At 37.3% G+C, this 27,090-nt stretch overlaps 3 protein-coding genes across 3 annotated transcripts; 1 reads left to right on the top strand and 2 right to left on the bottom strand.

The window, feature by feature from the left end:
• The first annotated feature begins 14,868 nt into the window (after positions 1–14,868).
• On the top strand, positions 14,869–17,651 carry LOC112287672 (phenylalanine ammonia-lyase). Its single transcript, XM_024530932.3, has one exon. The coding sequence runs from the start codon at positions 15,096–15,098 to the stop codon at positions 17,310–17,312; it is 2,217 nt and encodes a 738-aa protein (XP_024386700.1). The 5' UTR covers positions 14,869–15,095; the 3' UTR covers positions 17,313–17,651.
• Positions 17,652–18,317: 666 nt separating this feature from the next.
• Positions 18,318–21,357, bottom strand: LOC112287673 (acetolactate synthase 3, chloroplastic). Its single transcript, XM_024530933.3, has 2 exons — positions 21,275–21,357; positions 18,318–20,991 (listed from the first exon to the last, which is right to left on the bottom strand). The coding sequence occupies exon 2, from the start codon at positions 20,932–20,934 to the stop codon at positions 18,769–18,771; it is 2,166 nt and encodes a 721-aa protein (XP_024386701.1). The 5' UTR covers positions 20,935–20,991; positions 21,275–21,357; the 3' UTR covers positions 18,318–18,768.
• Positions 21,358–22,423: 1,066 nt separating this feature from the next.
• Positions 22,424–25,604, bottom strand: LOC112287674 (small ribosomal subunit protein bS1c). The gene is made up of 7 exons (XM_024530934.3): positions 25,206–25,604; positions 24,798–25,073; positions 24,109–24,189; positions 23,657–23,950; positions 23,358–23,468; positions 23,057–23,143; positions 22,424–22,937 (listed from the first exon to the last, which is right to left on the bottom strand). Exons 1-7 carry the CDS (start codon positions 25,509–25,511, stop codon positions 22,848–22,850), a joined length of 1,245 nt encoding a protein of 414 aa, XP_024386702.1. The 5' UTR covers positions 25,512–25,604; the 3' UTR covers positions 22,424–22,847.
• Between the last annotated feature and the right edge of the window lie 1,486 nt (positions 25,605–27,090).

The raw sequence follows: 27,090 nt of genomic DNA, 5'->3' as shown, positions 1-27,090 counted from the left end.
TCTCAATAATAAAAATTAACTATAAAATCCACAATAAAGAATTGCTTGCCATTATAGATTCTTTTGAAGAATGGCACCACTTTTTTGAAGGCGCCTCTCATCAAGTGATTGTATATACAGATTATAAGAATCTTGAATATTTTATGTCAATCAGAGTCTTAAATTATCGCCAAGCATATTAAAGTATACTTTTATTACAATTTGACTTTTGTATCATGTATTGACCTGGAGCCAAAAAAGATTATCAAATGCATTATCAAGATGTTTCCACCTTAAATCAAAAGAAGGTGAAGGAGCATATGATCAACAATAAACAACCTTATTAAAGCTTCAGCAATTTTATCTTTGAGCAATCAATGTATCAATATCTATGGATTTATCATTTCTTGATCAAGTTTGTAAAGCCTCAACTATGGATCCTCTTATTTTTAATATCAAGTGTCTTGCTAACAACCTTCTTGAAGAGTCTTCTAAATTCAAGATTGAAGAAAACTACTTATTCTTTGAAGAATTTTTTTTCATTCTTAAAGGGCCAATTCATCTCTCCATTCTTCAAAAATACCATGACTTCTTTGCAGCCAAATATTTTGGATTCAACAAGACCTTGGAACTTCTGTCTAGAAACTTTTAGTGGCCTAAAATGTAAAAAGATGTTAAGAAATTTGTACTATCATGTGATACTTATTCAAGGTCAAAAAACACTCAACACTAGCCATATGGACTTTTTCAACTCCTTCCTATTCTAAGACAAGCATGGACATCTATCTCCATGGATTTCATTACAGATCTTTTATCATCAAACTCATTTAGCATTATCTTCATAGTTATTGATTCATTGAATAAGATGGCACATTTTATATCTTACAAGAAGTCAATTATTGGTGAAGAGATGATAAGACTCTTTATTGATAATGTCTATCATTATTAGGAATTGATAGATAATATTTTGTTTGATCATAGGCCATAATTTATATCAAGGTTTTGGAAGGCAGTTTCCAACATTCATAAAGTTGACATCAACCTTTATTCTACCTTCCACCGTCAAACTGATGGCCAAAAGAGGTGGTTAATCAAATTCTTGAGCAATATTTGAAGTGTACTATCAACTATCAACAAGACGATTGGACTTCCTATTTGTTATTGACAGAGTTTGCATATAATAATATAATCCATACATCTATGCAAAAAATGTCATTCTATTCAAATTATAATCATTATCCAAAGTTGGATATGATAGAGCCTTCAAAGTCGACAAATTTAGCAGTAGAAGAGTTTGCTACAATGATGGCCAAACTTCAAGCAACCATGAAGGTTCACCTAGAAAGAGCTCAACAATGTTATAAGCTAGTGGCAGATGAATTGAGAAAGGAACATCCTCCATTCCAAATTGGTGACAAAGTGTGGCTTCTCCAGCATGATATAAAAACCAATAAGTCATGTAATAAGTTGGACTACCAAAAGTTGGAACCATTTGTGATTCAAAAACAAATCAATAATGTAATTTATTACTTAGATTTACCTTCATCCATGAAGATTCATACAAACTTTCATGTTTCACTTTTGAGAAGATATAAATAATCGAACATACGAGGTTGAAAAAAACTACTACTTCCTATGATTGTAATCAATGATTGTGTTGAATTTGAGATAGAAGATGTATTAGATTCAAGAATAAAACATGGAAGGCTTGAATATCTAGTCTATTAGTGGAAATATGATATCAACAATTGTACATAAGAACCAGCTCGCAACCTTGTAAATGTACAAATAAAGATTTAAAAGTTCCATCAACAACATCCATTTAGACCAAAAGTAGCAAAATAAAAAACAGTATCATGATAAGATATCTTTACCATGAAGATTTCTTAGCCTCATAAAGAAAGAGAAGAGGAAGCCTTTAAAGAAGTAGTTTTTTAAATGTTTAGAATATTATAAGTCAGTAGTTTGAATTCATGACAATAATCTATTTATATTCTTTTAGTCTTGTCTACTTTATGTGATATGAATAGTTAAGAGATAGATATCTTGCCGATCATACCATCTCAACCAAGTAGCTCACAAATATGAGCCAGATAAAGAGCCATCTAAATGATGAAGATATCAAAGAATATCCAATAATAGGTCACTGATAATTGTATTTGAGGTAGAACCTATGTATGAAGGACACCCAAAAGGAGTATTTGAAGGAAAATTCCATATTGAAGATATCAAAGTTCATGCTTGGTCACAAGTAGAAGATTTGGAATATTATCATTGGCTATAGGGACCTATGAACCATTTGCCTCTCAAAAAACAACTAGAATATATAACGGACATTATGCAATAGATCTTCAATTTCTTGCATATATATTGACTTACAACAACATTGCTTCTCAGAGACCTTGAAGCTAGGAGGTGATGTCATGTATAGACAACTCAAGAAGGTTTGAGAAGGCTCTAGGAGATTTTAGAAGATTCTAGAAGATTTTTTTAGATCTTAGAAGATTTTAGAAGATTCTAGAAAGTTCTAATAGGTTCTAAGAAGGTTCCAATAGATTCTAATAGATTTTTAAAAAAATCTAGAAAGTCATATGAGATCTTAGAAGGTTCGAAGAGATTTCAGATGATTTAGGAAGTTGCCAAAGAAGGATCTTAGGCTTGCTTTGTTCTCAAGCCTCATAAAAACTTCTCAAGAAGCTTTTTAGAACCTAGTATATATAGGAATAGAGGCTCATGGGATCCTTAATCTCGAGAACTCACTTCTTATAGTCTACACAAAACCTTCTTGCTTTATATCTAGTTATTATTCTAATGTTAAACTAATTCCATTTCTTCATCTTGAATCCTTATCTTATATACAATTCGTAACAGCAATTTGAAAAAAATTCTTGATAAAGATCTAATAGTAATATATAAAGTCTAAAAATTATTACACATCTCTTATTGTTTTTGAAATATTCCAATCTATGATAGTTTCAATCTTCTTTGAATCCATCATTAGCTCTTTGTATGAAATGATACATCTTACAAAGTCTACTTGAGTAGTATAAAATATATACTTTTTTTAACTTTGCATATAATCTTACATCTCTAAGTTTTTGTAATACATGACAAATATGAATTTTACACTCTTTTTTATTCTTAGAATAATTTAAGATATTATCCAAATAACAAATGAAAAAATCATCAAGAAATTTATAAAAGACATCATTCATTAAATATTGAAAAGCAGCTAGTACATTCGTGAATCCAAAAGGCATGACATTATATTCAAAATGCCCATAGTTGGTTCAAAATGTAGTTTTTCATTCATCTCTTTCTTTAATGCGTACTATATTATATTCTCATCATAGATCTATTTTTGTATAGAACTTTGTTTGATTCAATTGATCAAGAAGTCTTGAAATCAAAAGTAGAAGATACATATTCTTGATGGTAAACTTATTGAATCCTCCATAATCTACATACATTTGCAAAGATCCATCTTTTTTCTTCATAAATAAGATAGGAGCCTTGGTTGGAGATTTAGAATGACATATAAAAGTTTTAGCCAAATTCTCATCAATGTATATCTTCAGTGCAGCCAATTCATTTTATTATAGGCTATAGATTGATCTAAATGGTGGTTGAGTTTTTTTGAGAAGATTGATAGAATAATCATAAGAATAATATTTTGGAAGAATATCTATATTTTTCTTTTCAAAATATCTTAGAAATCTTTATACTAGTTAGAAATAACACTCGACATCTTCTCACCATCAAAAATATGTATGGCATATAAAGCAAAAGATAACCTTTTTTTTGGAGCATGCATAAAAGCTCTTGCACCTATCAATAAGAATTTATATATATTAAACTTATATATTTTTATTTGACTAAGAATATTTTCGATGAAACTATCAAAAATATTAAAGTTATGAGAAATCCAATCTATATGAGGATTATACTTTTATATCCAAGATAATTCTAAAATAATTAGATTAGATAGGAATCTTCTATCTTAAATATTATTATACTATTATAATCCTTAATTGCTACATCTAAAGGAATAGTCTCATGTATAACATCTCCAAAAGATAGAAAATAACCATGTATGATTTCTATATGTATAAATTTAGTTTTTTTAATTAATAATATTTCTTATTTTTTGAAAAAAACTTTGTCTATAAAAGAAGCTGAGGCTCCTAAATCTAACAAAGCTAAGACTTTGTAATTTTTTGGTCCTAAATAAACTTCTATTGTAAAATAAGGTTAAAAATCTAAAGAAAGAATATGACCTTTATTAGGAGTTATACAAGATTCCACCCATACGATCCCTATTGTAGCTGGAAAAAGTTATTTTTTGATACATTGTCTTCTTCGGCAACCATACTTTTTATTTTATGGTTGCATTATTTTTTCAAGCAATATTGAGCAGTGTATTTAGCTCCTCTACAATATAAGCATAAGTCCTTTTGACATTATCAAGTCTTTTTTTGCTCCGTGAGGAATTTAAAATATATCGTATTAATTTAAATTAGTTTTGGCTTTAATGAATTGTGTTTCTGAAAACTTGGGAGTTGTTGACATTATTTCATTTGTTCCTTTCTAGCAAAGTCTTTACTCTTGATATCTTTCAAATAATCATTTATCACATGCGATGGCTTGAGCACCAAATTATTCTAAAGATTTTATTTTTGACATTGTTAATAAAAAAATCTTTGACATTATCCTTCAACTCATATTAAAATTGATGATAAAAGCTTTATTATTCCAATCTATATTATAAGCTAGGTTTTAAAATTCAGTAGTATATATGGTGGCTGACCATGATCCTTACTACAAAGATAAGAGTTTGATTTTTGCTATTCTTTTTTAATCACTTTCTTAAAGTGTTGACAAGCTCATGAAGATCTATAATAGCTATAAATCTATTTTTACTTCCACTAAGAGTAGCATCCATAATCTTTCTTTCTATAGACAACTCAAACAAGTTCAAAAAATTAAATTAGAGGAGAGAAATTTGCAACGTCTAATATCAAATGAATTTTTTTATAAAGAGAGATTATAATAAGGTATAGATAAGATAATTATATAGATAATTAGAATCATGGAAGTTTCTAGAATTGAGGTTAGGTTAGTGGACTAAATAGGATCCACCGTGGAATATTTTAGAGAAGAGTTAGGGTGGTTACTTAGGTAGGGTCTATCATGGAACCTTCTAGAAAAGCCTAAGAGTGGTTATTTAAGTGAGGCCTATCATAGAACCTTCTAAAAAAAGAGTTAAGATGGTTGTCTAGATAGGACCTACCACCTAGAAATATTTTAGAAGGTCTAAGGTGGTAGGATAATGTATAAATAGGATTGGCGAAGGCCTTTTAGGACATTTGGTTAGGTATGAATCTAAACCCCTTCTCTTAATAAAGTTTGAAATTACATCTTTCTATTCAGATCTCTTTTATTTTGTTTTTGTTTACTTAATTTTGTCTTTCATATCTTATTTTGTTTAATTTTGTTTAGTTTTGTTCTAAATTATTTTGTCATATTTTTTAATAAGGCCTTATGTTATTGTAGATTAGAAGGATCTTAGGTTTTTAAGATAGTCTAATCCTATTTCATTGGTATCAAAGTGAATATTAGACTATTTATTTTTGGTAGTATGTCAGTAGTCATCAATTAGTGCAAGGTTAGTTATTATAATTACACTAGGTACTAAGTTGAGGCTACCACAAATTACTATTAAAAAATCAATTGGAAGGTGAGAAGGCATTACAATAGTGGAGTCTAGTGGAAAAATTACAAATATGAAAGATATTGCATAGCAATCCCAGATGGAGATTCAAATATAACATCTTTTAGACTAGATAGCTACTTTGTAAGGATAAATAGAAGTCTTGAGGAGAAGAGAGTCGACATTTGCTAGATTGAAATTTGATAAGCCTAATACATATTCTGAAACTTCAAAACAAGAAGATGTATGTCAATGGCTCTTCAACATGTGACAATATCTGCAACTATTTGAAGCAAATACCACTGAAAGAATCATATTTGTAGCCAGATATTTGAAAGATGGGACAATCATTTGGTGGCGACATCGAGTTCAAAGTTATGAAGCTCAAGGTAGATTTTGTAATTAGGAGGAGTTTGATACTGAGTTTAGGAATCAATTTTGGTCCATCAATGCAGAAAAGATAGCACACAATCAGTTGGCAAATCTTACACAAGCTAAGTCAGTGCAAGATTATGTCTTTCAATTTTAATTCCTATGTCTCTAAATTAGTAATGTTTTGGAGGTGAAGATGATGGATCAATTCCTACAAGGTTTGAAACCTAGAGTCTAGCAAGAGATAGAGCTAAAGAATCTACATACATTCAAAGAATCAATTTGAATTGCATAGAAGGTCCATGCTATAGATTTTTGAAATTTTAGGGTATGACCTATAGTACGAAGTCTTATACCACTATCTAATATTACAAAACAACAACCAATGCTAATGGAAATTAATGCCTTATAAGGAATATTGACACCATAAAGATGACAAATATTGGTACAAAAAGAATTATGTTTCTATTGTTGAAAGCTAGGCCATCACATGGAAGGTTGTCTAAAACGTCAAAGTGCAAGTATCTGCAAGACAAGGCAAGTTTTTTAGTCTCAAAATTCACCAAGTCAATAATGAGTCAGAGCAAAAAAATAGTTCTTCTCAATAAAGAAGCTAAAGGTCAATATTGGCGATAGCTATTATTTTTCAAAGACAAATAGCATGGCCTTGAAAAACTATAAAAAGAATTAACTAGTGCATTCAACGAGACTATTAAGATGACAACCATATTAAGTGCTTGTAGATTAAAGGTCTACAAAAAATTACATCTCAATTAAAATTTTCAATTCGCTTGGAATTAAAATTAATGCAATCACAGGAAGAAATATATATCTTACAGATAATCAAGAAAATGTTGTCGTATTGTGGTTCAACTACTATATAAAAATAATGTAATTATGTACTTAATACATAATTTATTGAGTAACATGGTGAGAGCCATGTTAGTAGATTTTAATTGGTTTTAGAATATAATTTGATTATTACCTTGAAAAGAGGTTGTTGAAAAAGATTACTATAGAATTTGTATAACTTTAATTTCCTTTTGATAGTGGTTTTTAAGATTGGTTTTGGTTGATAGTAACTTCTAAATATTTAGAGTCATCTTTATAGACAATGGTGACATTTGAAAACTTATTTTGATTCTTTTATTTGATTTTTAGAGCATAAATTATGTAAATCTTATAAGAAAAAGAATTGAAGAAGGATTTTGGTAGCAAAGGGAGTAATTAGGGCACCAATATAGATGAATGGAGATGAATAATGAAAATCTCCATTCCTATTGGTCAAAAATCATGACCAATGGACTTTGAGGAGGCTGCCCGAGGCCATATTGGGGATTAGGGTTAGTTTTTCGAGGCCATTCGAACTTTGAAGGCTAGGATCAAAAGGTTTAGGATTTTGGATATGGTTTTAGTGCAAAATTTGTGTCATTTGGGGTTTTTATGAAGAAGTTATAGACGCTCAAAGTTAAGGTGTTAGTTTTTGGACCTACTGTCACTCTTTGGCGCATTGCGCACGCATACAGATATCAAACGAGAATCGGCGACTGGAGTTGGAGAGAGCACTTTTTCGGCTATAATTTATGTTTAATTTTTATCAAATTCCAAACTTTGATGAAGGAGATATTGGTAGTTGAAATCAGCGCTTGAAATCTAAGGGTAGTAAGTAGCCCGATTTACTTGTACTTGTGATTTGAGCTATATTTTAGACAATTTGACGAGGTTTTGACTCAAAGTTTCCAAGATTGTGTATAATCTTCTTATAAAACTTTCTACATAAGTTTTGTGGAATTTGGAGTTTGGGTTTTTGAGATATAGGGAAAATAGTTTTTGGGTGCTTGTAAGTTAGGGTTTTGTGCACCTGCTAGGGTTTCTAAGATGCTGAAAGATCGGTGATAGATGTACGGTTCATTTTTGTTATAGTAAGGGTTAAGAATAGCATCTATCTTATGTAGAAATTTGAAACAAACTGAACGATTGGATCGAGATATATGAGATCCTAAAGTTTGATGTAAAAAGGTCTTTGAGGGAAGAAAAATATTTTGAAGGATTTTAATATATTTTGAGTTTTTTATACAAAGCAAAGAGGATTTTTGGGAGCTAAGGTATAATATACAAGTGAAACCTAAACCTTCTTTAGCTAGATACCTGATATATTCCTAGATAGCAAATCACGCCATACAACAATGTATTGAGTGAGATGCGTAAAAAATAAACCTTGAGATTGATAGACGCTTATGTCTTAAGAGAGAGATTGAAGGTGACAAAGCTAAGGTATAATGTTATCCTTAGTATGCCATGGCTAAAGATAAAAAATAAGCAAGTTGATTGAGTAGCAAGGACAATCTCTTTTAAAGATGTAGGACTCAAGGTGATTCTTTGCACTTCCATATCAAGCGAAGAGGAAGACAATCTCCAACAAAAGACTTACTTGTAGAAATGACCTTTATGAAGAAGGAACTACAGCATGAGAAACCAATATATATGGTGGTTCCAAATCTTGCATCAGTGGTTGAAAAGACAACCAAAGGGATAGAACGGGCAAAACAATTCGTATGAAAATATTAAGATGTCTTTCTAATCAACCTATCTAATAGCATACTTCTTTATCAAGGTGCCTTCTTTCAAATACAATTTTTGCTTGGAGCCAAATCAATAAGTCAACCAATTTATCACCTAGTACCAAAAGAACTTAAAGAAGTGCAAAAGACATAAGATGAACTCTTGGAGAAAGGCCTCATTTGAGAAAACACATTACCATAGGGAGCACTTCTATTCTTTGCACCTAAGAAAGATGGTGGACTTCACCTTTGTATCAACTATTGAGGTCTCAATAAGCAGACTATTAAAAATACATATCCACTTTCTTGCGTGGATGATCTTCTTAACCAATTTCAAGAAGCAATTATCTTTAGTAAATTAGATCTTCAGAGTGTTTATTATCAAACACCTATTATAAGAGAAGATGTAAAAAAGACAACATTTTGTATGCGCTATGGATATTTTGAATGGCAAGTTTTATCCTTTGGCTTTTTTTATGGGTCACATGAACAAATTGTTTCAAGACCTTTTGAACAAGTATATAATTGACTTCATTGATGATATCTTTGTATATAGTAAAATCTTTGAAAAGCATGAGCAATACCTACAAGACATGCTACATTAAATGTAAGAAAATGGCTTCTATTGCAAAGAATCAAAATATGAACTTTGAAATTCAGAAGTCACTTTTTTAGGACATGTGATGTCTTTCGAAGGTATGCGTATAGAGCAAGATAAGATGAAAGCAGTAGAAGATTGGTCAACCTCCAAGGATGCTTCTGAAGTCATTCATTTTTAGGCCTTCTTGGATACTATCACTGTTTTGTTCTACAATTTGTTTACATTGCTGCCTCATTAATAAGCCTATTAGAGAAAGGTGTTCTATTTGAATAGAAACTAGAGCAGCAAAATGCCTTTGATAAGTTGAAGGAGGCACTCATTACTGCTCCAATATTACAACTGTACGATCCTAATCTTCCTTGTATGTTTGACATTAATACTTTCAACTTTGCTATTAGAGTAGTCCTTCAATAAGACTTTGATAGAGGCCTTTAACATGTAGCATATGAATCATGTAAGTTCAAAAGGACAAAGCGCAATTACTCTATATGTGATCGAGAGCAAGTAGGGATTGTACATGCCACAAAGATATGGCGACACTATCTATTGGAAAAGCCAGTGGTTATTTGGACTGACCATTGACTATTGCTACATGATTTACATCTGAAAAATATGAAATCATGGCATCATCATTGAAAAGAATAATTACACATTTTTGATATGCAGCTTGAATATAAGCAAGGGTGACAACATATAGTACTAGATAGTTTATTATGGAAACCAAACTTGAAGGACGGATTAGAAGACAAGGTAGAAGTTACTACCATTAGCAATATCATTTCAGATCTAACCAAAGAGGTAGAATGGAAGAAAACTACGCAACGAGATGCTTATTTCAAGTTGATTAGCAATCGACTAAAGGTGGATAATATACAATATCAAGATTATACTCTTAGTGATGGCTTGCTCTATTTCAAGAAGCGATTTTATGTACCCAATAATGTAAAATTCTAGACACACATACTTTAAAAGGGACATGACATCCCAATATCTAGACATCTAAGATGAAAGAAGATCTTAGAATAGATCTCAAGGACATAGTTTTGGGTAGGTTTGGATTGTGATGTTTGAGCCTTTATATGCTCTTGCAAGTCATATCAATGTAATAAAGCATGCAACATAGTGTCTCCTAAATTATTGCAGTCAATTTTCTATACCTACGGCAAGTTGGAAGCAAATGACTATAGATCTCATTAGGTATTTATTGAAGACGTCTCATAATCATACCGCGGTTGCTATCTTTATAGATTGACTATCAAAGCAACATCATTTGGCCCCAATATACTTGGATATTGATGCTCCAATGCTTGTACAAGTCTTCTTTGATACCGTCTTTTGTCACCATGGATTACCTCAGGTCAACCCAAATTCATAAACTAATGCCTCAATGGCTTAGACCTTTTCTACATTTTTATAGTGATTTCTGATATTGCATATTACTTCGAGCTTTTTTCACATATTTGGATCCATCTAATCTTTCATGTTTCATAATTGAAAGAATTTCATACTGAATCAAAGCGCTTTCTAGATTTATATCAACCACCACCACCACCACTAGTTATAGTTAGTGACCAACAAGTATATAAAGTGGACAATATTTTGGTGCATCGCTACCTTAGTCAAGGTAGTGGACGTCCACAACTTCAATATAAAGTTCTTTAGAAAGATTATCCTATTTATGATGGAACGTGGAAACCTGCACAAAACCTCACCTATTGCTAAGAAACAATTTGAAGATACCATAGGGAACAAAATGAGGACGTTTTGCATAAGTGGAGGGGAATTAATTGTAATAGAATATAGATAAGATAATTATATAGATAATTAGAGCCATGGAATTTTTTAGAATTGAGGTTAAGTTAATGGATTAAATTGGATCCACTAAAGAATATTCTAGAGAAGTTTTAGGACAGTTATTTAGATGGAGCCTGCCATTGAATCTTCTAAAAAAACCTAAGGATAATTATCTAGATGGAGCCTATCATAGAATCTTCTAAAAAAAGAGTTAAGATAGTTATTTAGGTAGGATCTACCACCTAGAAATATTTTAAAAGGTCTAGGATAGTAGGACAAGGTATAAATAGGACTAGCCAGGGCTTTTTAGGACATTTGGTCAGATATGGCTTCGGACCCCTTCTCTTAGTAAAGTTTGGTATTGCATCTTTCTGTTCAGATCTATTTTGTTCTGTTTCTATTTTCTTAGTTTTATCTTTCATATCTTATTCTGTTTAGTTCCATTCAATTTTTTGTTTGTTTGTTTTTTCATATTTTGTAATAAGGCCTTATGTTATTGTAGATTTGAAGGATCTTGGATTTTTGAAATAGTCTAGTTCTGTTTTAGGGATAATCTACTTTCATTGAAAAAAAGATCAATATTAAAAAATAAGATTGTTTGTTTAAAGGTAAGTAATCTATAACTTTCAAAATACAATAATAGAAGTGGAGTAATCTACTCACTTCTAAAACAAAATAGAAAGAATAAGTTGGCACTCTTGTTAAACTATTAAGGACATGAATCTTAAAGAAAGAAATCCTCAATATATTCTTATAACAGTGAAAAGAACCAAAAAGTCAGTCAAAGGTGATATATTACTAAACTAGAATGACAATTGCTAAAAACAAAAAGACTAAAAAGTCTAAAAATAAGACTAAAGACTAGAAAGGTATTAACAAGAATAAAGAAGGCTTCACTCTTGCCTTCATATATACTTTTGATTAGGAGCTATGTCACAATATCCTATAGGACCTCCAAAACATATTGACTTTGTATGATACGTATCTTAACTTATAACGCAAGTTTTCTATATATTTGTTATATAATTAACTTATTTTGTAAGCTATCAACATGTGGTTAACTTGTTGATCAAGTTTCTAATCTATCAATCAACTACAAATACATATAAAGTCAAAAAAATATCTATAAAGCTTCTAGGAAGCTTCTCTAAAAGGTATTATGAAATTAGCTTACTTTTATCTACTTTACTTATTTCTATCTAATCATATAGGTATTTTCTAGAGTATATATATATATATATATATATATATATATATATATATTTATGACGTCTACTTATTTCTTTCAACTGCACAACTTCTTGATATAAACTCTGAAATTTTTCTATAAGCATAGGATTAGTGTTTCTATAGTTGGTAATTTTTCCTTCTATTTCAAAAAACTTAACAAATCTACAAATTAAATTAAAAGAAGATAGTCTATCTTTCCTAATATCAAATAAAAATTTCCACAAAGAAGGATAATTTTCTCTCGTTTAGAAAAAAAATGAGTATTAGAAAATTAAATAGTTTGTTTAAACACGGATAATCCACAAACTTCAAAATACAATAATAGAAGTGGATTAATCTACTCTTTTTTAAAACAAGACAAGAATAATGAGTTAGTACTCTTGTCAAAATATTAAAGTCATGAATCTTAAAAATAAAAAATAATAATAATAATAATAATAATAAAAACTTATACATTCTTATGTCACTTGAAAAGACTAAAAAATTACTTAAAGATGGTAACATATTGAATTAGAATGGCTATTGCTAAAGACAAGAAGAGTAGAAGGTCTTGAAATAAGACAAAAGACTAGAAAGGCCTTGACAAAAGTAAAGAAGGCTTCACTCTTGCCTCCATATATACTTTCTAACTATGGCATACATGACAATATTCTATAAGACCTTTAACACGTGTTGACTTTGCTAAATATATGACTTAACTTATTAGACAAGTTATCTATATGTGCGCCACATAATTAATTTGTTCCACAAGCTACTAACACGTGTGTTATGTGGCTAACTTGTGGAACAAGTTTTTAGCCTACCTATTAACTAAAAATATGTATAAAGTCAAAGCAGCATCTATGAAACTTTTAAGAAGCTTCTTTGAAGATATTATGAAATTAATCTATTTTTACCTACTTCTATTTAATCATATTGGTAATTATTAAAGTAAATATGTAGGTCCGTGATAGTTCATTACAATTATAATGTCATCTATATTGAGACAATCTAAGTATTTTATTTGATTTTAATGCTATTTTTTAATTAAAAAAAAAAAAAAAAAAAAAAAAAACTATTATTTATTTTATTAGACCACAAATATGATAAAATAAAGTAATTTAGTAAAATAATATTATAAAAATATCTAGATAAAAGTAAAAAATATCTTTTAACAAATATCATGTAAAATAATCTTAGATTGATACTTAAAGAGGATTAGTTGTAAACTAGAGTCAGAATCAAACCTTGAGGTATAAATCCGTATATCTATGGCAATCAAAAGTTTCTTTTTTTAATTGAAAAGCAAACTTGAGAGAATTTCTTTAAATGTTGGTTTTGAGGGATTTGAGTCGATAATGACTTTGTGAAAGCTTTGCAAAGTCAACGTTGTTTTTAATGACTATTTTTTGTGAAATAAAAAAGAATTAAATTCTAAAAAATTATGTGAATTTTATAGCACATCCAAAATTAAAAATTTGTAGATTTATGAGCATAGTTTTGTTGGATTTTTTAATCAAACTAAGCTTAATTAGATAATCAAATTACAGCTTTAATTAATATTTGATTAGGATTCAATCAATGATTTTTTTAGAATTTATTAGGATTTCTTTAAGATTTTAAAAAAAAAATTTAATAATATTTCTTAATAATTTCTTTAGAATTTATTATGATTTTTTTATAATTTATTCATGATTTCTTTAAGATTTTATTATGATACTTTATTATAAAAATAGAGTTGATTAGGATTTTTAGAGGTGGATTAGTATTTTTAAGAATTGTTTAGAATTTATTTGGAGCTGATTCAAGTGTAATAAGATTTTTCTAATATTTTTCTAAAGTTGACAAGGAATATTTAGTCTAATTGGAAGCTTAGGGGGTATATTTTATTTTGACCGCGACTTTATGTCTGCAGAAATAAAGAAAGACGCTTACTGCATTGAATCGTGTGCTCTTTCTGTGGAGTCATTGCTGTTGAAAGCTGTTGACCATTTTTCTGCATTCACCCCACCACTTTGCTACTCCATGCCGTCTAGAGGCGAATTTCAAATTTCGCAATTGCACGATAATTTTCGAATTTCGCATTCGGACGCAAAAGTCATGGTCTTGACTTGGCCCTTTGAAATCTAATATTTTGGTCAGTTTTGACATCAGCGAAACGATCCATTCCAGCAGACCAGTGTGACAGAGACTCTGAGAGTCAGACTGGAGACCACGAAGAATCGCAGCGCCTTCGTCCTTCCAAACAAGAACACGCGTCCGACTTTTCTCCAATAGAAAGTGGGTCCACCCCAAAGAACCTGAGAATCCCCGACAAGAACATGAGAGGAATTGTAGTTTGACATAGTGTTGAAGTAAACGACAGACGAACTAAATTTCAACAACCCTGTATCATAAATCAATCTGGAGGACTCTCATCCTTCATGTGGCACCAGGAGGCTCATAGGTCCAGGAAGGGCACCACTTTCAACATTTCAACGCCGCCTCGGACTGTTTTCACCGCAATATATCCACCTTTATGGACTAGTGTCAGCCGATAGAATACATTTCGACGGTGAACACCGCGCTCTAGCCAGAGGCATTAGTTGCTTAAAGAGCATTCCCCGAATCTCATTAATCTTCACTTCACCCTGACGCCCATTCAAGCAGCGAATGCCGGACAGGGCCTGCATCCCACCCTTCAGCAATTGATTCACCTCCCATCTCTTGAAAGATCAGGAAAGTTTGCTACTGCTGCTTGGTAGAGATTGCTTCCTGAAGTAGGCGTTCAGGCACGACTTCGAACTCTCAGTACATCACAGTCTTGCGTAGCTCCGCGCACCCAGTAGATCTCGACAGATAGTGTAATTGCAGGTCTTCAATACCAACAATGGCACCACGAGCTGAGGAGCTTAATGTCGTCGGATCAGGTGAGCAAATTGATGCGGCATCTTCAGACATGATGCATGATGACAACACATCTCCGTACTGCATTGGCCAACTCGGTAATGGAGCAGTTCATGGTGCGGATCCTCTCAACTGGGCCAAGACCGCCAAGGCCATGGAATGCAGCCACCTCGAAGAAATCAAGCGGATGGTCGACACTTACCAAAATGCCACCCAGGTCATGATCGAGGGAGCCACCCTCACTGTACCTCAGGTAGCAGCCATTGCTCGCAGACCTGAGGTGCATGTCGTGCTCGATGCTGCCAATGCCAGGAGTAGAGTGGACGAGAGCTCCAACTGGGTGCTCGACAGGATCATGGGCGGAGGTGACATCTACGGCGTTACCACCGGGTTCGGAGCGACCTCTCATCGTCGCACGCAGCAAGGAGTGGAGCTTCAGCGCGAACTCATCCGCTTCCTGAATGCGGGAGTCCTCAGCAAGGGTAACTCCCTGCCATCCGAGACTGCCCGAGCGGCGATGCTAGTGCGTACCAACACGCTAATGCAGGGCTATTCTGGCATCCGCTGGGAGATCCTACATGCTATGGAGAAGCTACTCAACGCGCACGTCACCCCCAAGTTGCCCTTGCGGGGTACCATCACGGCATCCGGCGACCTCGTCCCCTTGTCGTATATCGCCGGCCTGCTTACCGGTCGCCCCAATTCCAAAGCCGTCACCGAGGACGGACGAGAGGTTTCCGCACTGGAGGCCTTGCGCATCGCAGGCGTGGAGAAGCCGTTCGAGCTGGCGCCCAAGGAAGGGCTGGCCCTTGTCAACGGCACCGCAGTCGGTTCAGCCCTCGCTTCCACCGTGTGCTACGATGCCAACATCATGGTGTTGCTCGCCGAGGTTCTGTCCGCGCTCTTTTGCGAGGTAATGCAGGGCAAGCCTGAATTTGCCGACCCCCTGACTCACAAGCTGAAGCACCACCCCGGACAGATGGAGGCTGCGGCTGTCATGGAGTGGGTGCTGGACGGGAGTTCCTTCATGAAGGCTGCCGCCAAGTTCAATGAGACCGACCCCTTGCGCAAGCCCAAGCAGGACAGATACGCGCTGCGAACTTCCCCGCAGTGGCTGGGCCCTCAGGTGGAGGTCATCCGCAACGCCACCCACGCCATCGAGCGGGAGATCAACTCTGTGAACGACAATCCCATCATCGATGCTGCCAGGGGCATCGCTCTGCATGGCGGCAACTTCCAGGGCACGCCCATCGGCGTGTCTATGGACAACATGCGCCTCTCTCTGGCCGCCATCGCTAAGCTCATGTTCGCACAATTCTCCGAACTTGTGAACGACTACTACAACAACGGATTACCCTCCAATTTGAGCGGGGGACCCAACCCCAGCCTGGATTACGGCATGAAAGGGGCAGAGATCGCCATGGCCTCGTACTTGTCGGAGATTAACTACCTAGCCAACCCGGTCACCACCCATGTCCAAAGCGCGGAGCAACACAACCAAGATGTGAACTCACTGGGATTGGTGTCAGCCCGCAAGACGGAGGAAGCCATGGAGATTCTCAAGCTCATGAGTGCCACCTTCTTGGTAGGCTTGTGCCAGGCTATCGACCTGCGTCATGTCGAAGAGACCATGCAGTCGGCTGTGAAGCAAGTAGTGACACAGGTGGCCAAGAAGACGCTCTTCATGGGCAGCGACGGATCACTGCTGCCATCACGCTTCTGCGAGAAGGAACTACTGATGGTAGTGGATCGTCAGCCGGTGTTCAGCTACATCGACGATTCCACCAGTGATTCATACCCTCTAATGGAGAAACTGCGAGGGGTGCTGGTGAGCCGTGCCTTGAAGAGTGCCGACAAGGAGACCTCCAACGCAGTATTTAGGCAGATTCCAGTGTTTGAGGCAGAGTTGAAGCTTCAGCTGAGCCGTGTGGTGCCCGCGGTGCGAGAAGCATATGACACAAAGGGACTATCCTTGGTTCCAAACAGGATTCAAGACTGTAGGACGTATCCATTGTACAAGCTAGTGCGCGGAGACTTGAAGACGCAGCTCCTGTCGGGGCAGAGGACGGTGTCTCCGGGGCAAGAGATTGAGAAGGTGTTTAATGCCATTTCTGCCGGCCAATTGGTGGCTCCTTTGTTGGAATGCGTTCAAGGCTGGACCGGCACACCAGGCCCCTTCTCCGCTCGCGCCTCTTGCTAGTTGACACTTCTTTATCTCCCAATTTTGTCATGATTCTTCAATTCATCTTCGTGCGTCACATTGACGTTACAATTAATATTTAACATTCGTAGGAACTGTAGGAGATTCTTGTGTAAATGCTTGAAGTTGAGGTTGTGTGGTGCCTTCACCTTGTGTGGTGCTTTCACCTTGACCTTTGTTAACACATAGAGCACTGCAAATGCCTAGTTGTGTATATATTTCCTACCTTCAGAAGCAAAAGAAGTAGAAAGGTTCAATTAGAAGAGGAAGAAAGGTTCAATTATGGTGTCTCTTGTTTGCAAGGAAAAATGAATAAGAGTTCACTTCATCAACAGCCAAGACATGTACTTGATTGGTCATGGAGTTCACTTCAGCAACAGCCAAGACATCTACTTGATTGGTCACATGTCTTTGTATGTTTCGTGGAGTTTCAGGAGGATGGACTCAAGAAGATGAGGACATACAATTAAACCGTAGTGCGAGAGTGAAGCAAACCCCTAAAGTAGTATTGCCTCCAAAACAAGCAAAGGAGGAAGTTACTCTTCTACCAAAGTCAGTGAAGAATGCAAGACATAAGGAACAGCCACCCAATTTAAGAAGAAAAGAATGACCAAGTCTTGGAAACTTATCCATGGCACCTCCAGTCGAGTTGTGTGCCAATGCGAAGTGACTCTTAACAAATTGCTCACTAATTACTATCAAGTCTACAAGATACTAACTCTACTTAACGGATGGAAATTTCTAAAGACTCAATCAAGGTCCTTTAGTTGGTTAAAGCCATGGAAAATTCTAAAAAGATAGTAGGGATTGAGGCTACAATAAAAGAACAAAATGTAAAAATTGGGCAATGTCTACACAGATGAAGCAATGTGAAACAAAAGCGAAGCATCTGAATTAAACACATGGAGCCGATTGCAGACAATGAGCTGAAATAGTAAGAAACCTCTGACAAACGCACATTACTACGCCGAATTTGTGATGTAATTTACCAATGTAGTACCGAAATACAGCAGAGAAAAAAATTCATTTCAGGATTAAGGCACACGTACAAAACTGTGCCTAGAAAGAGGCCAACTTACTTACAGTTATGCCATTTAAATTCTCGAGGATTACGTGAAGGTGTTTGTAAATAGTAATGACCACGTTGAATCCTAATCATGATTCCGGAAGCAAATGCGGATCAAGCTAGGCTACCAAGGTAAAGATTACTTCACCTTCTAAACTACTTAAATTGATTTCTGCAGTTTATTCTTGAACCTCAGGATACGTCTTATAGTCAGCTAACTCATGTAAACCATAACCTTGAATGCAAACTACAAGCACACTTCCATCTCCAACACATGCAAAAGCTATGAAGATACCCAATTTATTCCACAACTCAGCAACCAAAACTCTTCCACTAATGATTCCGCGTACGTACATAGTATCTAGAACATACTTTTCAGCACCAAGCCTTTCAATATATTTGTCGGCCATCCCCTTCCGTGATAATTTCCTTAAAACTTGCTCCTCCTGGGATCATAGGCAACACATGCTCCTGATGGGGGACAATAACGTCAAGTAGATACGGTCCTGGAGTTTGAAGCATCTTTTTAATTGCATCCCTCAAGTCTTCTTTCCGTGTGACACGAGCTGAAGGCACCTTGCATCCCTCCGCAATCTTGCAAAAGTCAGGATAGATCTCAGCTTCAGCCTCTGGATCACCCAAGTAAGTGTGGGCTCGGTTGGCCTTGTAGAACCGATCTTCCCATTGAACCACCATACCTAGATGCTGATTATTCAAGACCATGATCTTCACGGGCAACTTTTCCACATGTATCGTCGCAAGCTCTTGAATGTTCATGATGAAACTTCCATCTCCATCAATATCAACCACGGGAATATCAGGATTTGTAGCAGCAGCACCAAGGGCAGCTGGCAAACCAAAGCCCATAGCTCCAAGTCCACCCGAGGTGAGCCACCTCCGTGGTTGTTCGTACTCGTACCATTGTGCAGCCCACATCTGATGCTGCCCTACGCCAGTTGAAATAATAGCATTTCCTCCGGTCAACTCACACAATGTCTGAATAGCAAACTGGGGAACAATTACTTGACTGTCCAATTTGGGAAACTTCATGGGCCATTTCTCCTTCACTCCATCAAGCTCCTTCCGCCAGGCTGAAAAGCTTGGCCTCGTGGCTGGCCCCTCCTTAATAAGCTTGTTGAGCCCGGCAAGAGCCAGCTGCACATCTGCACAGATGGAAATATGAGGTTGCTTGTTCTTTCCGATTTCTGCAGGGTCGATATCAATGTGCACAATACTGGCCCTTGAGGCGAAAGACTCCAACTTCCCAGTCACACGATCATCAAATCGCACTCCAAACGCCAAAAGCATGTCTGAATTGTCGATGGCGTAATTAGCGTACACTGTTCCATGCATTCCTAGCATAGAGAGGTACCGCTCGTCCGATGCAGGGAACGTCCCCAATCCCATCAAGGTAGATGTCACTGGAATGCCAGTGAGCTCAACGAATTCTCGAAGCTCCTTACTTGCGTGTAAGCACCCACCGCCAGAGTAGATGACAGGCTTTTTAGCAGTGGAAAGAAGACGGATAATCTGTTGCATTAAAGAGACCTGAGGAGGAGGTGGAAGACGGTTCAAATATGACTGGAGCTTCATCGGTTGATTCCAGTCAGGAATGGCAAGTTGTTGCTGAATATCTTTCGGAATATCAACAAGAACAGGACCTGGACGTCCTGATGCCGCAAGGAAAAAGGCTTCCCGAATGACGCGAGGAATATCATCTACTGTCATGACCAAATAATTGTGCTTGGTAATAGACCGAGTGACCTCTACAATGGGAGTTTCTTGAAAAGCATCAGTACCAATGAACCTCCGGGGCACTTGTCCAGTGATGGCCACCAAAGGTACACTGTCCAGCAACGCATCAGCCAATCCCGTGACAAGGTTGGTAGCTCCTGGGCCTGAAGTTGCTATGCAAACCCCCACACGTCCCGATGACTTCGCATACCCTTCAGCAGCGAAAATTTCACCCTGCTCGTGTCTGCAGAGCACATTCCTGATAACATTGGACCTTGTGAGGGCTTGATGAATCTCCATCGAAGCGCCACCAGGGTACGCAAATGTGGTACGCACGCCCTCTCTCTCAAGAGCCTCCACGAGAATGTCGGAGCCCTTACGAGGCTCATCTTCGGCATACCTGGAAACAAAATCCTTCGGCGTTGGTGCAGTCAGGGTTTTGCCACTGCTGATTCCGGACTCAATCACGTCTGGGAGGGGGACATCAGCCTCCTTGAGAGCCGTCGACGTCATGTTCTCCATGCCTCTCTCCTCACTTAACACACTGACCACTCCGCCGGAGCTATGGCCGGCAGCTCTGGTGCCCACATTCTGCTTCAAAGCGCCAATCTTCACCGCCGCCGCCCCTTGGAAGAATCCGCCCTTCAAGAGCTGATTTCCACCAACACACACTTTCTGCAATGCCGGCACCGCACCAGCCTTCCGAGAAGGCAGCGCTGAAGATCGCCCGCTACTCCTGGTCCCGCAGTCCGGCCTCACCAGTGCAGCGGCGGCTGTGGCTTGAAACGCCCCTGCTCCACAACCACAACAGGCCAGCTCCATCTTTGTTGCCCCCCCTTGTCACCAAACCCTAGCCGGCGATCTCTCCACCAAAATCACCTGAAAACACCAACAGTCACCAGAATAGTGCCAAACCCTACCGAATAACCGCCAGTTCGAACACAGAAGCGCACAGCACTACAATTCAAAGCTCCACGACAACATTACCAACGCTTCGCCTCAAAAATCTTAAACCCTCAGATTCCAACAACCACCGCCTCAAAAACCCACTTCACAACAGCAAAGTCTCAGAAAAACCCTTAGAGAATCACAAGAAACACTCTCCAAACGGGAAATTGTACAGAAGAATAACCAAGACACGGCGCGGGTAAACGACCGGTACCGGCAGGATGCGAAACGGTGCAAGCGGTGACAATGTGCTAAACTTGAGCCTCACGCCAGAGCAATGGAGCTCGAAGCACTGGGATAGTGACGAATGAAAATAGATATGTATCGCTGCAAACTTTATAGGCGAAGAGTCGTCGGAACGTGCAGCGGTGAAAGCTTCTCCGTGGCTGGTGCACTTTAGTGCAGTGCTCAGTGGCACTCCAGTTAAGTGCCATCTTCCTAGCCTCTCCGAAATGTCTGATCTTTCTCTTGTGATTTTAGGTCCAACCGTAAATGTAGCCTGGATTCATTTATTGGCCCTGAACCATAGCTAACTGCTCGCCTCTTTCTCATAATACCGCAACATTTTTCGATTTCGAACAGGTGGTCAGTGAAGCTTGTTCAGCCTCGATTTGTAATGGCAACTCAAGACTCATCCATAATATTCAGTTATTAGGGGCGAATAAAATGCACATTTGCCCAATGTGACAAGTAAACGATTTACTTGCCTCCAACGCGATTGATAGATTCTACGCTACTGCGTTTTCCCGCAGAATCCTGCAACTCGCTAATTTCTGTACAGGATATTTATGAACCGAAGTCACAATTTTTCATTGCCATAGGTCTGTGACACCTCCAAACGATGAGAATATGTAAACAAGATTTCATTAAAAAATTGTGAATGTAAAACCACTGACAGCAAACAAATTCAAGACTATTCACACATGCCATTGTGGTCGTTTAAAAGGACATAGCGGTGAAACCGTATTGGAACCAGTGGAGAACAATGGATACTCCTTGTGTTGAAGGTGAAAATCACCTCAGCAAGTTTATAACAAGAGTCAAAGTTAGATTATGAAGAATACTAGACCCTCAATCCTATTGTACCAGTCCTGGCTTTCACGTGCGGAAAATCCAAAAGTAAGTACAGATTGAGAAAATGTAACTGTTCCACCTGGCCAACTCTCAGCCATGAAATCATGTCCATGTCAGCTTTCTGGGGCGTCAAGCGCCCAGATATATTAATAAACAGCAGCCCGAGGTGTCGGCCTTATCCTCGGCAGTCCTTTCCGCATTTTGGGAGTTTGAGTCCTCTGTTAAGTGGAAGACTTAAATGATACAGACGTGCAGTTCAGATGGTGCTTGGAGTCCTCTCAAGGCAATAAAAAGTGAAGATTCGGGGCGTAAGTCTCTACAAACCCTCCTTTTAAAATAATTCGTGGAATCATAGCACATTCCGAAACACAGTTCAAGAGAAAGACGCTCTTACATTTAGTGCCTCGCAGCTCTCTTTCTAGATAGGATAGATAACATGGCACATCTTCTTTGAGCAATTGGATCGATTTTAGACAAACACGCAGTCCCCATTTCTCAACATTCCAGCGGGTATTGTGTAGCTCACTAAAATGAAAAGTGATAGTACGTGTAGACTTCCGGACAAGGACTGCTTCAAAGCTACCTTAGATGACTTCTTTCTCTGAGAACTTTTTAAAAAAGAATACACACTACCTGATTCGGAAATTCGGCGTAAAAAGGGGCTCAGGGTGCCGGTAGGAGCGAGACTTCTAATTATCACTCTAGAATTAAATCTACTCCACGGGTAAACCTAAGGAGCCAAGGCTATCAATGCCCAAGGAGTCATCAACTGTGGAGAAGTCGTTCCTAACACCAAATCCAGCCTGCACAAAACAGAAGTGAAAGGGTCAGTGACAGCGTTCAAGAGGACCAACAATAAAGATAATTTCCGGGACTAAAATTCACTCGAACATGATGATAACGGGGAACGTTGACTCCATACCTCTTGTTGAAGTCGCAATTCTTCTGCCCTAGCGGCTGCCTCGGCTTGGGCAACTCTTTGCCTAAATGTCTTGGCCATCTCGTCAGCCTATGGGGCAATAGTTGAGTAATTTAGAAAATACCTCAATAAAAGAGAGCATAAAATACATTAAGGTTGCAGAAACGAAGGAAACGATGACATCCGCAAGAGCCTAATTTTCTTGAATATGTTAATTGAGATTGGCAATTCTACTGCTTAGGACGAGAAAAATGTGCATTGAAAGTCAGGTCGTAGAGAAGGCTATTAAGAGAAAAAAACTTACCTTCTCATAAACCAATTGTGGATTGCGCAACATGTCACCAGGTGTTGGCTCAAGCTTCTTGGTGGACAAACTAATACGGCCTCTGTCCTTATCCTGACTCAAAATCATGACCTGCGCAATCACAACAAGACATGTTAATGGTAAGACACATCCTTACCACTCACATATGAAGTCATCAAGTCTTATAAACGAAGGAAAGAAGACAATCAACTTATGTCAACATGCGTGATAGTTCGTGAAGATCCATGTGCACGGACTAAACACCATTCACTTCTACAAAGACTGGTAAGACTAAGTACCTTCAATTTATCTCCAGGTGAGAGTACAGTCTCAACGGTTGTGAGGCGATCGTGACTAATTTGGCTGATATGCAGAAGGCCACTGACTCCTCCAATATCAATAAAAGCTCCGTATGGCTTAACAGTTTGGACGGTTCCAACAACAACTGAACCAATTCCGAAGGCTGACTGGTTCTCGGCAAAGGTTGCTTTCCTGTTGCTAAGAACAAGACGCGTGCGCTCCTCATCAACCTCGAGGAACTTGAGAGGGATTTCCTTGTTCAAAAGTTCTTCAGGGTTGGACTGGGCACCCCTCTGCCAATGGAGCAGAGCAAGCACCACGCGCGGAAATTTTAATCATAATGAACATAAAACTTCGACCGAAACAGGTAATAATGCAGAAATCAAGCATGTCAATAAACAAGGTGCCCGTGATTTTCAAACAGGTTTAAGGGTAAAATCGGAGTACTTACAGCTGAAACCTGAGAGAAAGGCACAAAACCACGCAGGCCCTCAACATCTACAACAAACCCTCCTGAGTTGTGCGACAAGATCTGTACACGGAAGAAAATAATTCAGTGCCAATCAACAGCATGTCGAAAGACCTTCGTGCAGTTTCAAGAACAGAGATTCGAGAGAACAAAACCTAAATTCTTCCGAGTGGATATCACTCAGGTTCCTAAACTCCATTTTGATCTCAGTGCAAAGGAAGGCTAAGCGAGATAAAAACGCACGTAGAGAGATTGAGCTCCAATGACCACTGCTTGTCTTCAGCTACCAAATATAAATAGCATGCAGCCGCAAAATGATTAGACATTCTAATACTAATACAATTCTTGGACTGTACTCGTTCAAACCTCTCACCCATTCGAAACTCTAGGACATAAATGATTATCTACAGGAGAAATCTCTTACACACAAAACCTAGGCATACTGTGTATTAGGATTGTTAAAAAAGTATCATGACGAGGACCGAATCGCAATTTCGAATGTTAATGTAGCGCCGTTTAATGTTCACACCAAGACTTCCTGCTGAAGGTTCTGAAACCACGGAAGGTGGTCGGGACTAAGGTATTTAAGAGAAAACTAGGTCACCTGCAAATGAGGTTCTAACCATTAGATGATCAGAGATTATCCATTAAGAGGCAGTCAATTGACCCACCGTTCCCCTGACGACGACGTCATCAGCCAACATTTGCGCGCACCGCTCCCAGCAAAGGTCATATTGAATCTTCCTCAAACTCAGGATCATGCGACCATTGTCATCATCGTCCTTGATAACAACAAATTCTTCTTCTGTTCCAGGGTAAAGTCCAACTTCCTCGACGCTCCTCAATTTGTGAATGCAAGCCTCTCCCATGGGCAAATAAGCTGGCGCCTTAGCCCCAATATCTATGAGAGCACCATTGTAGTCCGACTTAAAGACAACACCCTTGACCTGCAAAGACGAGGTCGACATCAACAAACAAACCTTACAATTGAACCGAGCTACTTATCCACAAAAAAAAAACCAAGTCGACTAAGTAATGCGGCCAATGCGAGACACGAAATTGGAAACTCTCTGACATACCATGTCGCCAATTTCAAAGCTGAAGTCATACTTTGAAAGAGCATCGGCGAATTCATCATTTGTAAACTGAACACCAGCCAGGGGACTCTCAAGAGCAGCCTCCCACCGCTTCTCCGCCTCCTCGAGCAGCCCCTGGCGACTCTTAGGGATGGTGTAGGTAGTGCGGCAGCTAAGGCGGGAGCCATTTGAAACTCCCTTGACGCCAAATTGCGCACCGGCGAAGCGGCTGTTGGCCAACCCAAAACCCTGGCTACCTAACAAAGCCCCGGCTGCCACAGTCTGCGCTGCTGCTGCCATAGCTGCCATTGCTACCACTACCAACAACAACAACAACAACAAGGAACCACCCGCTACGAGAGAGAAAGGAGTAACCGAAATCCCTCAGATCCCCTGCTGATCAAATGGAGCTGTGGATATTGAAGCTCACAAGAGCAGCTTTCTGAAGCCCAGAATCGGGACAGCGGGCGGGGGGTAAACGAAGCTTCCAAAGGATAAGGCTTATCATCCATATGGCTGGCCTCGCTTGGTGCAACCCTACTTGCGCCCCCCGAGCATCATCCATGCTCCCCACTCCCTTCCTCCCTCCATCTCTCTTTTTCATCCATATCCGTTCATCTGCTTTCATCAATGCAATCGTGGAGGAGGAGGAGGACGTGGACACTGGTTACAGCTCATTTTCTTCTTGAGTATGTTTTTGGTGATTACAACTTGTTTTTACAGTTTATATAAAAGGATGTTTTTAATATCATCATAATGTTATTGCTGTTGTCACTACAATCCCATGGGACTATCAGTCAAATTTCAACCAATTGTTATTTTTTTTGCTTCTACCATCACAACCATTTCTTTCACAGTTCTCTATAAATATATGTATATAAAGAAATATAAAAAAAAAAATGATCAAAATAAAACTAAAATAACTAAATAAAAATGTTGAGTGAGTAGCAAGTTGTGTTGAAATTGGCAAAAATTATGGTTGCATTGACACTATCCTATGTAAATGTATTATTATTTTTAAATAAATAATTAAATAATTAAAATGTAATATTTCCAATTATAAAAAAATCATTTCTTAGAAAATATGTACATAGTAAAAAAATTAATCAATCAAATTATTTCCGTGGCAAATTTTTTTAAATAATTAATAATTGTATTTAAGATGAATAAGTCTTATTCTTAATTTTATAAATTTCAGTATAAATTTGATAATCCCTTATAGGAAAAGAAGAAGAATTTTTTTTATAAAGTTATGAGTGAAATTTTGTAGTGCACCTTACCAACTATAATTTTATAAGGACTTTATAATGTTTCTTACAAACATCTCAATAACATAATAATGAAGTCATTAATAACTTACATAAAGTGTTTAAAAATCTTTCTTTGTCATTTGTCTTCCTTCAAAAAATATTATTAGTACCAAAGTAATAAAGAAGATTCCATAGTAATACCTAAGAATTAAGTCACTTATTTATATTTAAAGAAATATTAAATAGATCCAATCTTTTAGTAGAGCAGCCCACCTATCATCACTATCATGAAAAAATAATGACCTTTAGATTCATTATTCTACTATTAGATCCTCAACCAATGAAAACCAAGCAAATTCATCATGATTATGTCACAAACATAAATATTTATTTCAATAATTATTTAAATAATATGAATAGATAAAAATAAATAAAAGTAGATTAATTTGATAACATCTTATAGAAAAGATTCCTAAAAGCTTCATAGATAAAATTTTACCTTTATATATGTCTATAGGTAATTGGTAGATTGAATACTTGGCCAATAAGTTAATCATATGTCACATAAGTTAATAGCTTGTCGTACAAGTTAATCATGTGGTGGACATGTAGAAAACTTGCTTTACGAGTCAAGACAC

Source organism: Physcomitrium patens, chromosome 10 (genome assembly GCF_059467195.1).
Source record: "Physcomitrium patens ecotype Gransden chromosome 10, ASM5946719v1, whole genome shotgun sequence".
In the NCBI taxonomy this organism is placed as follows: Eukaryota; Viridiplantae; Streptophyta; class Bryopsida; order Funariales; family Funariaceae; genus Physcomitrium; species Physcomitrium patens.
Note: the sequence above shows the minus strand (reverse complement) of the source record. Positions and strands in the feature narration are given on the sequence as shown.